Source organism: Rhipicephalus sanguineus, chromosome 1 (assembly GCF_013339695.2).
Source record: "Rhipicephalus sanguineus isolate Rsan-2018 chromosome 1, BIME_Rsan_1.4, whole genome shotgun sequence".
NCBI classification, from domain to species: Eukaryota; Metazoa; Arthropoda; class Arachnida; order Ixodida; family Ixodidae; genus Rhipicephalus; species Rhipicephalus sanguineus.
The window spans coordinates 223,490,555-223,504,616 of record NC_051176.1 but is presented as its reverse complement, the minus strand read 5'-3'; the positions used below and the strand labels follow the sequence as shown (position 1 = coordinate 223,504,616).

The following is a 14,062-nucleotide window of genomic DNA, read 5'->3' as shown; positions in this document are numbered from 1 at the left end:
AGTTTACATCAGGCTAATTTTACTGCACACAACAATAAACAAAAAGTCCTTCATTCCAATAATACTTATTATACAAATTTTACTTTCCATTAAAGCTTGTTCTTAGAAAATCACGTTATGGGCAGTTTTTACAGGGAAGCAAAGTGTTCGTATTAATGAGGCATGACTGTAGGACAGGCCAAAGCACATACTATATGAATACACATGGCAACTTAATGGAAGCAACAAAAGCTACTTTGACAGGCACATTTTTCACACAATGATAAAAGTAAGACTACTTTATTCACACTCTGCAAAGCAGGAACAGTTAGGTACTTCATGGGAACATGGCACAACAGTCAATCGGAAACCGATCAAAGAACAATATCTAAACATACAGCAGATGTGTTCTTTATGGCTGTTGATACATTTTTTTATACCAGTTATCCAAACAAAAATTAACGGAACGCATTGTGTGACCAGCATCCATTGTATTTTTATAGGCGGTGTCCATCCTAGTCGAGAATATCTTTTATGTTCCATTTTGCAAAATATATTACTCAATTAAACTTATTCTCAAACTTTTATGTCAACTCACCCTATCAATAAGACATCGAAGCAAAAGTTGTGGGGGATGTCAATAAATGACCAGTAACAGCAAATTAAAGCGACCTAAGTAATTTTGTATTCTTCTCTTCTAATGTAATAAAAAAGCCTGCCAAAAATTTTTTTTGTCATTTTCTTGTGCCTTGTAATTTTGGCACATAAATAAATAATGCACAATGCCTTTTGGTATTTTTCTTTCAACAAAGGCGGTATAACAGTACCATATTTTTAGAAAAAAAAAAGACAAAATAAATAAAGGCAGGTTTTCAAGAAATACATACATTGATTCTTCAAAAGGGTTAAAGGGTTATACATTGGTAATTTCTCAAGGTCCCCCACTATACTTGCATGATGCCCTATTGAAAAGGTAACTCAAAGGGGTCATGAACCACTTTTCCAAGTAATCATAGAATGACCTCAGTATCAGAGTTTATTGCCTCATGAATCAATTGCCGCAAAAATTTCTAAAATCTGCCTAGAATGAGCAGAATTACAGAGATTTTCCGCACGCCTTAAGCGCTTTCTCTCTTCCCTCGCCCAGACGAGTGTGCTGGAAGCTAAGCAGGGAGGGATGGCACGGCAAAGGGGGGGAAGAAGAAGTTACGTGAGTGCGCATCATGACCTTGAGTGCACGAGATGAAAAGCAATCGCTCTCCCATTGTAATTTTTGTAAGAGTGGCTCACTGTGTAATGTTAGCAGACTATGGAGCACTCCACTGGCACGTGGCAAGAAGTGCATCAGATCCAAACGGCACACTTGATTTATGTGAGCTATTGGCCAATAGCATGCTACCCGCTGTTCGACGTCAAACAGCGGGTGCCAGCAGCTTCGAAGCGAGTGAGGACGGGCCTCTGTATGAAAACAGGGCACCTGAGAAAATGACAACTTCGCGCTCCGCTTGTAAGCTCTCCTTGCCGCGCACGACTGCAAGATTTGGCTGAGATGTTCATAGCAGTGTCTGCTATCCGCAGGATGTGTTTTCTAACCAAGCTTGAGCGGTGGTTCATGAACCCTTTAAAATTATCTAATTGAACTCAAATAAATATCTCTGCAAAATTTTTTAAATACATACTCATGACTTGTAACACAAACAATGACCATCAAAACACACTGATCACTACTTGTATGAACCCAACATTGGTATTTTTAAATTACTGATGACATCTAGTTGGAACAGCTCACATAAAAGGGGCCTTGAAACACTTTTTGACCATATAAAGAAAGTGTTGCCAATCTGAAGAATTGTGCCGGAATGAGCTTCTTAGTACATTATTGGAGCAGAATTGAACAGCGCTTCAGATAGGGTGAAGTTAGTACAATAGACATGACGCTAACAACCACAGTTTATTAAGGCGAAAGCCTTAGATGCCTCAACAAACGTGAAAAGTGACTGTCACCGTCAGCGTCAACATGAGTGATGCAAAAAAAAATGATCATCATGTGATGACGTCACTATGACATCGCATAATGGAACGTCACATGATGACGTCGCATCACATTGTCTCTTGGTCAAAAGTGGGCCGATCCCTGAGGCACTGCAAAACCAAGTTGGGTGCAGAAAGCTTTTGGGCAGGGAAGGGGGGGGGGGTACAAGTACAATTGACTGAGAAGAAAATGAAGAACAAGTAGATGGCTTTTGCCTTCTAGTTGTCTTAGGAAAATGCATCCTGGACCGTATGCCTGTCTCTATTTAACTACAACATATAGGAAGCAGGATCTGCACATATAACAAAAACAAACTACTACGTAACAACGAAAAACGAAATCATCTCAAGCCACATTTCAGCCAATCTGCATATGATGCACCTGCGGTCATGCGAGTGGAGTATTACTGCATCGCATGCAGCAGAAAATTTACGAAATTGTGTCAAAAACAGCCAAAAATATATCTGCTCTTTCCTTCTCCTTTGCAGTATCGTTACCAGCTATGTAACAAGAGGGCACAACAAGTATTTTTTAATTTCTGAATAACAGTAGTGTCACTCATTTTTAGTTGAATGAATAAAAAAAGTATATGTCTGCAATCAGAGGCATAGGCGTTTCGTTGTCCCAAGGTGGGGGAGGGGGGTGGTGGAAAGGGGGATAGGACTGTGCCCACGGAGGGAGGAACCACAAATAATTTCATCATTGTTTTGGACTTGGAAGTGTATACACGCATGGTTCATTCCAGCACTGTGCTTCCGTGCCTACCACAAAAAACACAATGCTGCTGCTAATTGAAGCTGCCAGGGGCCACATACCTTATGACTATCACTTGTGGTCTCTAAGACCACATGCACGCTTGGCAGTGCATGGCAGCTCTCTTCTACGTGCCTTGTGCATGCCACGCCTAATGAACTATATGCCTTGGCAGATATCAATATCAAGGCGAAAGCGTTATACGGATCACGAGCAAAAAAAAAATCCAGCCAGCTCCACTTCGCGAACACTGTCGAAACAGCGAAGCTTATGCCCGTCATTCATCAAGCTATATCGTACTTCTATGTTTTTCAAGTCTTCACTTTGCTGGCGCTTAGCTTCGGTTTCCCTTGCACGAACATTGCGGTTGGCTCGGTGACGGCATGCCCGTTCTTGCGTCAGCTCTCACTGACACTCCCGTCGGGTGGCTTCTTCATCGGGAGAATGAGAAATGTTCGCCATTCTGAAAGCGCAAACTCCTGAACACTGACAATGACAGTGACACGCTATTTTACGCTCTACTGCGCCTCATTATTACCTCATCTTGGCGCATTTCTCGAAGGTTCACCCCTCGACATCGTCCACCCTCGCCCTCGCATCTCGCAGCATGCCTTCGCCTCTCGCAACACGCTCGCAGCACGGTGCAGCCCTTCCCCTCCTAGCGAGCCTGACTCTCATCACACTTCAAGGCCAAAGGCCACGTGATCAGTTCTACGCCGACCCCGGACATAAAAGCCTCGAAGTTCCAGCATCTGGCGGCATGAACACGAATGGGGCCAAAAGTCAGGTGGGCTGATCCTGGAGTTAGTGCAACACCAGGTGAGGTACAGAAAGCTTCAAGGGGAAGGGAGGAGGGCTTGACGTAATAAGTGTAAGCCAAGTGCTTACAAGTGATAATAAGTGCATAAGGTGAATCACATGTGAATGAAAGTTAATTAAAGGTGAATTAAAATTGAATTAAAATAAATTAAAGTAATAATGTATGCAAGTGAATCAAATGTTGAAGTGAACTGAAGGTGAATTAAATGCAAATTAATTCCTCAGGGACCAAGTCTCATCATGGAGAACCGGAGGTGATGTCGAGGTGACCGAAGGGGAAATAGGAATAGGAAGTAATAGGAAGTAACAATGCAATCGACTGAGAACATCAAAGCAATCTAACGGGTGTCTCACGAGTCCATTGACTTTTGCTTGCGCCCTCCTTAGGTTTGGCTGAACGGACTGTAAAAGTTTCGAGGTACAATAACTGAAAGAAATTTAAAATCCACAATCTGAATTTGGCTGCTGTCTGTCAATCAAGTCGGCACAGACAAAGCTAGTACACACAACATATTCATGCAGTGCAACCAGACCTAAGCACATGAGCACAAGCTCACACTTCAGCCCTGTTGTACAATTAGCAAATGACAGTTGCATCTAGATGCTTCTGCTGCACAGTGTACATTCCGAGGCCACCACGGATTGCCATGAGATGCTCCAACAACCACATTCTCAGCTTGGTATCTTTGTGTGACGTACCTCCAAGAGCGCAGCGATACAAGACAGCCCCAGCTCTCATCTTATATTGAGAGAGCAGCGCACACACCTCAATCGAAAGTAGCGGCAAACACATTGGAAAGAAAAAACAAAAGAAAATGAGCAAGGCAGGCCATGGCATGCACCAACATAACATTTAGGCGGGGCCTCACAACCTTGTCATTTCCCCACTATTGTAGCTCTGACACTCTGACACTGCTTATACATGAAGGATTAAAAAAAAAATTTCAGCAGGAGATTCACAAGGCAACAGAGTCCAATAGTGATGCCTTACTGTGATTACTTAGGAAGGTATTAATTTGTCGATTTTTACACCTCACATAGTGCCCCTTGATTAGGACCCTTTGAGGACACAAATACAAAGAAATACAGATGGTGTTTCAGGGCCTCTTTAATACTGAAAGAAAGCTCATTGAGTGCGACACATAGTTTGCACTTTTTTAACTACTTTTTGTTAAGATAGCAGTCAGAATAAATATTCATCTTCCACAGGAAGCTATATGGATGTTAACAAATCAGATCAACTTCAATTCAGCGACAGTTTGCTTTTTTTTAAAGATATTGATGCAGCAACAATCAGAAACATGCACATACATAGACACTGTTTTTGGATCAATGCACAGCTGAGTCACCATCACATCTCACTCCCTGTTTTTTTACCTTCTAGCAAAAGATCACAACAAAACAGTTCTTCGAGCTTAGAGCATCAAAAACACTATATCCAAAGTACAGGTGGGAACCGACGGGTGGAAACACAATGTGATATACAGGTTGTCTGAACAATAAGGGACTCGGACAGAGGCTAACCAACATTTCGATAGGTGGACCTATCTTCGTCAAAGGCAACTCATCACCCTTGGCATGTTTGTTGTGAACAGGTCAGCCAGTGACATCAAATCACGTGGTGTTGCTGTAGATACTTGTAGGCCAGCCTGTCTGAGGCACTTTATTCCTGTTCAGGCAACCTTCCCAAAAACACTATATGGACCACAAAACTCTAAGTTCAGACAGGATGACTAGACATAATTACTTTATCATTAAGCAAAGTTCCAAAGTAACAACTCAATAAATTAAGCAATTTAATCCACTGAAATGCTGCAAATAAGCTGCCGAGAGTATGCGCTCTCAGCAACAAGCATTTTGAGAAAACCAGCAAAGGGTATCGGTACATAGTGCTGTTATAAAAGCCATTCTCCAGGTACTAATTAACTACAAATACCAGTCCAACGCATTAACTGGCATGTATGGCCCATCCAAGAAAGGTCTTCATCTAGTTGCTAGGTAAAGTCGGTCAGGGGTGGTCACCTGATAAGCCAAAGATGGTGAATGAATATTGGCTCGAGCTGCAAACTTATGGCCTGCAATGTCGACACAAAACTCATTCTTCAAGATGAAGTCATTCGTCAGCACCTGTGGCACACCATTCTCGTCCTTGTTTTCCACAAAGCCCAGGCAGACCTGCAAGGCCATCAGCAAGTTGCCAAATGTGCAGGCCACAGTACTACAAATGTACACATGCTCATAAAAGTTTTTGAAAGCACAGAAATCACAAATTGATTTCCTAGCAACGTGTGGGCACACACCTGTGCCCATCATCACATAATACATGGTGTAACACACACGTAGTACAAAGGCCTAGTGCATCTGTGCCCTTCCCATGCAATTGTTTAGACTGCAAGAAAATTTGCCTTTCCTGTGGCTTCTATGTGAAGAAAACTTAGGAAAGCGAGCTGTAAGTAGTGTTGCCTGCTCATCAGATGTGTGGGTGAATTCGCAATACAAAACTTTATTCCTATATGCCAGGGCTGTGCAATAGTAAACTATAGTACAATCAATTTATCATCTTAATCATCAGCCTGACTACGCCCACTAGAGGACAAAAAGGCCTCTTCCATATTTCTCCAATTAACCCAGTCCTATGCTAGCTGCGGCTACGTTATCCCCCCAAGCTTCTTCATATCTGCCCACCTAACTTTCTGCTGCCCCCTGCCACGCCTGCCTTCTCTTGGAATCTGTAACCTTTAAATCGGTTATCTTGCCTTCTTCATTAAATGCCCCGCACACGTCCATGTCTTCTTTATTCCAACTACGATGTCCTTAACACGCATTTCACCCACTCTTGCTCTGTTCTTGTCCCTTAAACGGCCCTTAAACCACCTCAGATAATTTTTTATAATTTCCAGTAAACGCACGCATCGTGTTCAGAATACTGTCACGATCAACAATGCCAAACGCGGCAACGCTACGAGGTGTGGACGTGCCACAAATTCCAAGAAACAATCCCTTATCCTCTCCAGGCCTTTCGGAATCCATAGAATTGGCCTTGACGTCGCCATTCGCGTCCGGTCATGTCATCGACAAAAAGAACCAGTTTGTCTGCTTGCAGAAACGCGCGCTCGCCGTTCTCCTCTCTCAGTGAGGAGGAGCCCTTGGTCAGGAGGACAGATGATCCGACGAAAGGAGCGAAGCGAAGGAAAGAGCGAAACGAGCGAAGGCGTCTTTTGGATTATCAAACACAAGTTACTCCGCTAGTACAACACCGTCTCGAAAAATTCTCGCGGGTAAGTGTTTGTTGAAGACTCGTGCAGAACTGCAACACTACTAAATTTTGACCTTTGGGTTGTTTAAGGGCCATTTAAAGGTGCTTTCACACAGACAAAAACATCGCTATCACAATATTTAGTATTTTAATCACGTAAAGAAATCACTACATCGCTGTCAACCACATCAGTGCCTAGTGGCGCTCGCCAGAAGCATTCCTGATGGAAGAGACGTAACCAAATGCTCATCTGTAACTCATTAAGAACAAAAGTTGCACATAATCACTTTATTAACAAAAAACATTGCTTGAGATCTGTTTTGTATGGCTTGTTCCACTTTTTACATTTACGCGAACATATACAATCGTAAAAGAAAGAAGTTCTGGAACTACAAGACATGATAAGAGCACTGGCTGCTTTTTAACCTGTGGCTTCCAAGTGGAGAAATGCGCACACATACACTTCTGTGTGTGATAGCTTCAATTCTTGCTTGTGTAACCTCGTGAACAGCCTCTTTCTGTACGTGCTGTACACTCGTGAAGTCAACGTTTCTCCCCTCGGCCCATTGTTTTCGTCTCCGCTATTTGCAAAGAGTGCAGCACCATGTTTGTTACTATGGTAGCAGCTTGATCAGTGTGCTGGATGGACTAGGCGACCATGGGGCACCAACTTCCTCTACACAGGCACTTCCAAGCTCTGCCGTTAGTTGTGCCGCATTACATAGTGAGCGAGACAAGTCGGGACACATGACCCCATGAAATTCGAGTTGAGGAATAAAACAAGCAATAAAACAAGAGAAGACAGGATAGGGCACCAGACTTTCAACTAGTTCATTTTCCTCACATCACCCAAATATATATATGTTTCCAGATATGCGCACAAAGAGGAAGCGCAGCACAAGCAACTATCACATAGCACAATCAGAAAATAAAAGGGGAGCATATATTATCAAATAAGAATGGCGCCGGTTCACACCTACCGTTCCATTGTGCTTCGTGTGGCTGTGCACCACTGTTCGGAAAAGCTCGTGTGATAGGACGAAGCAGGGAAACGTTAGCACGTGAAGTACTTGAGGCATATCACATACAGAAGAAGGGGGATGAATGTGTCAGTGTCCCTTCGATATCTCTGTACAAGAATGAATGCCTATTTTTAGATAGCGCTGTGTGACAGGGTTTTTTTCTTTTCTGTTTTTTTCTGATTGGAGCAATGCGATAGTTGCTTGTGCTGCACCCCCTCTTTGTGCGCATATCGGGAAGCATATATATTTGGGTGATGTGAGGAAAATAAACTACTAGTTTAAAGTCTGGCGCCCTATCCTGTCTTCTCTTGTTTTCTTGCTTGTCTCAGGTGCGCCACAAATATTTTATTAAGCTATGCACCAACTCACCCAACGTCACACTGTGCTACAATAATTTGTGGTTTTCAGCGAAAAATAAAAGTAGAGGGTCTATTATGCCGCTACATATATGAAAAGTGGACTGTAACAGAATATTTCAGTGGAAAACAGGCCCTAGAAGTCGCCGGCTATAAACCCCACCCACCGCCGGTGACTGCCATTTTGCCATGGCGTCCGTGATGTCATGTGCTTCATGGAGCAAAGCCGTCGTCTTCTGCCAAAATTTCAGCCATGGCAAATCGTTCAATTTCAGTGCGAAGCTGAAGAAATCTAAAATTTCTTGATTTCACGCACAGCTGACCACGGAAGAATGTCGCTAGCCAGAATGCAGATGCTCGCGCAGCAAGCTGCTTGTTATGTCACGGCTCGCGAGTGTGCCAATGTTCCCCGTCTCTCAGGCCACTCGCGTGTTTATAAAAATATTCAATTATAAATTAAGTGCTAGAAGCAGATACGCCATCAGTTTTTCCTTATCTGAAGCGGTTTTTGAGATATTTAATATATCATAAAAAATCAATTTTCCCAATTTTTCTGCAATTTTATCACTGAATACTCTAGAAAAATTTATATGGGAATATTCTAACACAATCAGAGATCACAATTAGACTGTCACTGTAATCTTAGCTCTATCGTTATAAACTTATTGCCATGTCTAATATGGTGCTTGGGAACCTCAGAATTTTTATCTGTTGCATTGCCAAATAAAAACATTTCTAATCAATGATACAGTAGAACCCCGCTGATACGTTTTTGAAGGGACCGTAGGAAATAAACGTAAGAGACGGGAAACGTAAGAGCCGAAAAACAGGAAAAACGGCAAGATATTTAGTGGTACAGAATTTTATTTCAATTCTTACGAGCAGCACGAAAATTGGCGCGCTCAGCCGCGATCTAGTTGATGGATAGAAACGCGGAGCTTAGGACGGCCTCATCCACAGAAATGTAATCAACGTATGTGATTTTTTTAACACCAACAGCTGTAGGCATGAAAGAACTTAGCACACGCAATCACGACTGGCGCGGCGAGTCCGACCGCGAACCGCACGCACGACCGTGCGAGCTCCAACCAGCTCGAACTCCTCCCGCTCTCCGACAAATAACGATGATGATGAGTCTACGCCAACGCGATGGCAGAAGTGAATGCCAATCTCGAAGGCCTTGCTTTCGCAAGCAATTACGTCATACACGCCATGTTTGTGCAATACAAATCTCAAAGGCTATGCTTTTGTCAATAGTAAATGCCAATCTCGAAGGCCTTGCTTTCGCGAGCAGTTACGTCATAGACGCCATCTTTGCAATTTGAATCTCGAAGGCCATGCTTTTGTTTGCATCAACTGAAAGATTCTGTTGCTTGCGCCTCTCATGCGGCTAATATTACGGTCAAACGAGGCCAAGCTGCGTGAAAATGCACCATGGCGGCTCTCTTTGGTAGTCACTCGGTCGGCTCCGAGCGCACTTCGCGACGTATCATACGGGAACGGTCCGACAGTTACGACGTAACAGCGGGGTTCCCAATATATTGTATCCTATGGGAGCTATGCCGGGACCGGCGGAAAACGACGTAACAGCCGGGAAAACGCAGCAGTGAGGAACGTAACAGCGGGGTTCTACTGTATTATAATTTATTAGTTTTATTGTGAGTAGGAAGTTTTCAACTGCAACAAGAATCATTGAAACCCGACTATTACATCAAAAGACAACATGGGCAACAGCCCAGCACATAAAAGAAAAGCACCTCTTTCTGGGATGGGGGTGGGTGGGGGGAGGGGCATCTGCGAGCGAAAACGATAATGAAGCTGACTTCAGAGCATAATAACAAAATAAGTATTCATCAGAAAGCATTATTATTGAGAAACAGATTGTCTCGGACGTCTAGATTATAAAAAAAAAATGTTAAAAAAAAAACAGGCCTGCGCGGAAAGCGCGGCACAGTCACAGCGAAAGCTGGCAGAGCGGCATTACTAGAGCCCGTTGTAAAATCTCTTGGGGCATAGACGGAGAGTTTTCATTTTTCCAGAGGGGGTGGGACCCCCGACTTGCCCTTCCACATCTCTCTCTCACTCACCCCATATATATATATATATATATATATATATATATATATAGAGAGAGAGAGAGAGAGAGAGAGAGAGAGAGTTCGACTTCCAAATTAAGTTATGTAATATAAATTTAGTCTCTCAGGTTTCGACACTGCGATGTCATTATGGGGATCAGTAGTGGGAGACTTGACAGTGGGAGACTCGACAAGGACCAATAGGCTGCTACTTGCTAACTGCATCGTGAAAAATCGATTCCCACAATGCGCAGGATCTGCCGAATTTTTTTATTGGCATGCTTTACTTTGTTAAAACATTCACCAGACAGGAGAGGGTCGGCTAATGCTCGCACAGGAAGCTTTAACTATGCCAGTAAATACAATTTCAGGTGGCCAAAAATAATTCTCAGAAAGTAGCAAATACAATTTGCTACCACTACGCCTTGTGCGAAGCTGGGATTACGAGTTTTTCCTCCAAATTTTGTTTCCTGGGAGAGTATTTGAGTTGCTGATAAATCAAAAATGCATACCATCTTTTCTCAGTACTTTTATAGGCATGCATGTCGAAGGGTACCCATTTGTAGACAACCAAGAAATTACCCTATTTTTATTGGAGAGCAGGTCTGTGCAAAAGCATTCACTGACTGACTGTGTCGGGGCTACCTTGTATTCTCAGTATCATTTTTGTGTTCTGAAAACCAGTCGCTACGTGGTTCAAGACATCTCAACTTGTCATAGCTTAAGCGGTCACTTCAGCTGCTCATCCACACAACATATTCTGCACACACAAATCCGTATGAGGGGCATTTCCGACCGAATGTTTGAGTTTTCAGTGGCCCATGATCAGAATTTCAAAAGCCTAAAATGAAAAAGAAGCGGGCATAAACAGCCCCCTGTGAAATAGCTGCCAGACAGGATGGCCAACAGTCTGTTGTTAATGGACGGGGACCTAAGCCAAGCTCTTAAAAAATATCCCGGGGCGGCACCAGGGGGACTCTGCCCCCACGAAGCATTCCGGGGTGGGGGGGGGGGGGTCGAGCCTCCCAGCTGGATCATGGGGGCCTTATAGACTTCCCTGGTAACCAATACAAGTGCACTTGCGAGGTACCCACTACGCTATAAATCACTATAATTTTTGTGAAGTAGGGAAGCAGCCACTATGCCATTTTTCGTCATTCTGTGGAGAACCGTGGTACCCGCTAAACACCTGTAAGGCATTATGTGCACTTTGTTGATGCTGGTGTGTGATGACGATGAAGAATTATGGCAGAGCCCTTTGTAATGGGTTGGAAGCATTCAACAACCCAATCGTTATGCAATTCGCATTGTGTGACACCTGGTTACAGAATTAGCGTTGTGTGACATCTGGTTGTTATTTTACTCTTCCACGACGCTATATCACATATGTTAATGTGGTTCCTTCCCCATATGAAGCCTGTATAGGGCCTTTTTGCAAAGGAGTTTCAAGCATCGGCATGGCTCTGTGGTAGAACACTGGGCTGCCAAGCAGAGAGCCCAGGTTCGAACTCCGTTCCATCCCTGATATTTTTTTCTTATTTCGTGCAATAACAGTTACAGACACCGGTGATGGCGAAGGACAACTATGGCACCAAAAATGGCTGTTGTTGTGGTCTCATAAAAGCTTTCACTGTAAAAGTAGATTTTTTGCTGATATTTTGTTCCAGAAGACCAGTGTCTCAGTTATTCATATTTTCAGTGCCATTGCCTTCCTTGTCTCTTGACATATACATCCAATTTCTGCCTGTGCCTAGCTTTCATTACTTTTAGGCTTTCTCCACTCTTAACGACAGGCTCAATTCTCTCCATATTACATGTTCTTATGTTGGCTACTGTAGCGGCATGACCTCGCTCCCACTTACAGCGACACAAACTCCGAGCAGTGCGCTCAGTGCGCTCCAGTTTACAGCGCCCGCACCACGTGGCGCTATACACGCGAAATAAGGATCATCTGCAGTAGGGTATGCATTTGGGCTGGTTGAACCATCTTTTTAGCGCCGTTTTTCCGCTCATAATAAATATCATGTTCTCTCTTCAGCGCTCATCATGTGCTGACGTACATTCCGCTGCTCGCCTATGCGCATCTGTCTATAGGCAACGTATAGCATGCCCGGGTCACAGCCTTGTAGCGGCACGACCACGCTCCCACTAACAGCGACACGAACTCCAAATAGTGCGCTCAGTGCGCTCCCGCTTACAGTGCCCACACCACGTGGCACTATACACGCAAAATAAAGGTCATGTTCTCTCTTCAACGTTCATCGTGTGCTGACGTACATTCCGCTGCTTGCCTATGCACGTCTGTCTATAGGCAATGTATACTGCGTCCCTATAGCTACCTATTCAGCAATCAGAACCATGTGGAACCCATGTGGAACCCATGAGGCCCAAAAAAACAAGAGCTCATTATGTGGCCTTTCTTAAAAGATGAGCTCACTGGGACCACTGCATAGTCATCGAGAGCAACTGCATGGTTGAGGCAGATTGAGATTCACTGAGAAGTGCCGTGGAAGCTCGATAAACACTTGGATGAGTTTTTTAAGTACAAGCAGTGATGCAAACTGTTTGTTTCAGTGTCTAGTGGCAGCTCAACTTGTTTGTACACTGCCTACTGCCCAAGCAAAAATACTGACTTCCATCATAACATATGTTTGTGGTAATATTTGACTTTTATTTTAAATAAAACTAAATAAAAGCTGATAATTGTTTAGTACAAATACACAAATAAAACGAGTTTGTGTATCCTAATAAGGCTGAATTAATGTAACACCACTTTATGCACACATTTTAAGGACCATAAAAACCTTAAAAGCCCGATGAAGTCTGTCTACCCAATTCCCCAATCTGGAACAAAAAAGCCAATGTGGCTTGTGCATTTCAATGGTCTTTGAAAGTGCCCATATTAGAGAAACGTAGATCAAGCACTTAATGATTAATTATGGGCAGTTCATTATTTTTGTTTACAGATTTCACTCTTTTTAAGAATCGGACAAGTTTGAAGCTGTGCTTTTCAATAAGAAATGCAGCTAAAATGTAGAGGTCGCAAAATAAGTTGTCAGGTGATGCCCCTTGCGACACTGCAGCTCAAGTGCAAAAATAGATTGTGCCCCATGGAACATGAGGGCAGTCAGACAACACCAGTAATGGGACAAAAAAGGAAAACAGGCAGCATGTGGAACCATATTTGTCTATCCATGATGAGTGAGTGCTCGTTTCGAATGAACCGGCCCAATGCCCTTGGCAACTATGTCCAGCAGTTACCCCAGTTACCCAAACACATTAACAGTTCCACTACTGCATCGGAGGAACAGCAAACATTACTAGTGGCACCATGCATTTACATGCACCATTCCCAAACTTGCATAACTTGTTCACTACATCTGTTGCTATGGAACAGCAAGGGCATGTGAAAGACTGAACAAACCATTTCTCTACAGTAAAAATGTTTAGATCAAATCTAAACACCCTGAAAGCACAAGGTGAAAATTGCACCATTTCTTCCATTTTACATGCTAACTGGTGCAGAAATGCACAACTATACATAGAAAGAGGGCTGTTTGGTCATATGGACTGCCATTTTATACCATTCAGATGCCCAGAAAAACATTTAGTGAAGCGTGCTTCAGCTACCACACACTAATAATGTTTGTAGCTGAATGTTTCAGCTACAAACATCCTATGCAACAGCCTTATAAACATTAATAATGAGAAATTTCCAGCGGTTACCACTAAAATTTGAAGCTTTGTGAACTAAAGTACCATATTTTGAA

General features: G+C 43.2%; 1 protein-coding gene across 1 annotated transcript in view; it reads right to left on the bottom strand.

Annotated features, from left to right (window-relative positions):
- Window positions 1-263: 263 nt before the first annotated feature.
- The window catches only part of LOC119373146 (pyruvate dehydrogenase phosphatase regulatory subunit, mitochondrial), a 70,752-nt gene continuing 56,953 nt past the window's right edge, over window positions 264-14,062 (bottom strand). The window contains exon 19 of the mRNA XM_037643186.1: window positions 264-5,758. Within this exon, the coding sequence (XP_037499114.1) occupies window positions 5,567-5,758 (192 nt within the window). The 3' untranslated portion in view covers window positions 264-5,566. The remainder of the gene's footprint in view (window positions 5,759-14,062) is intronic.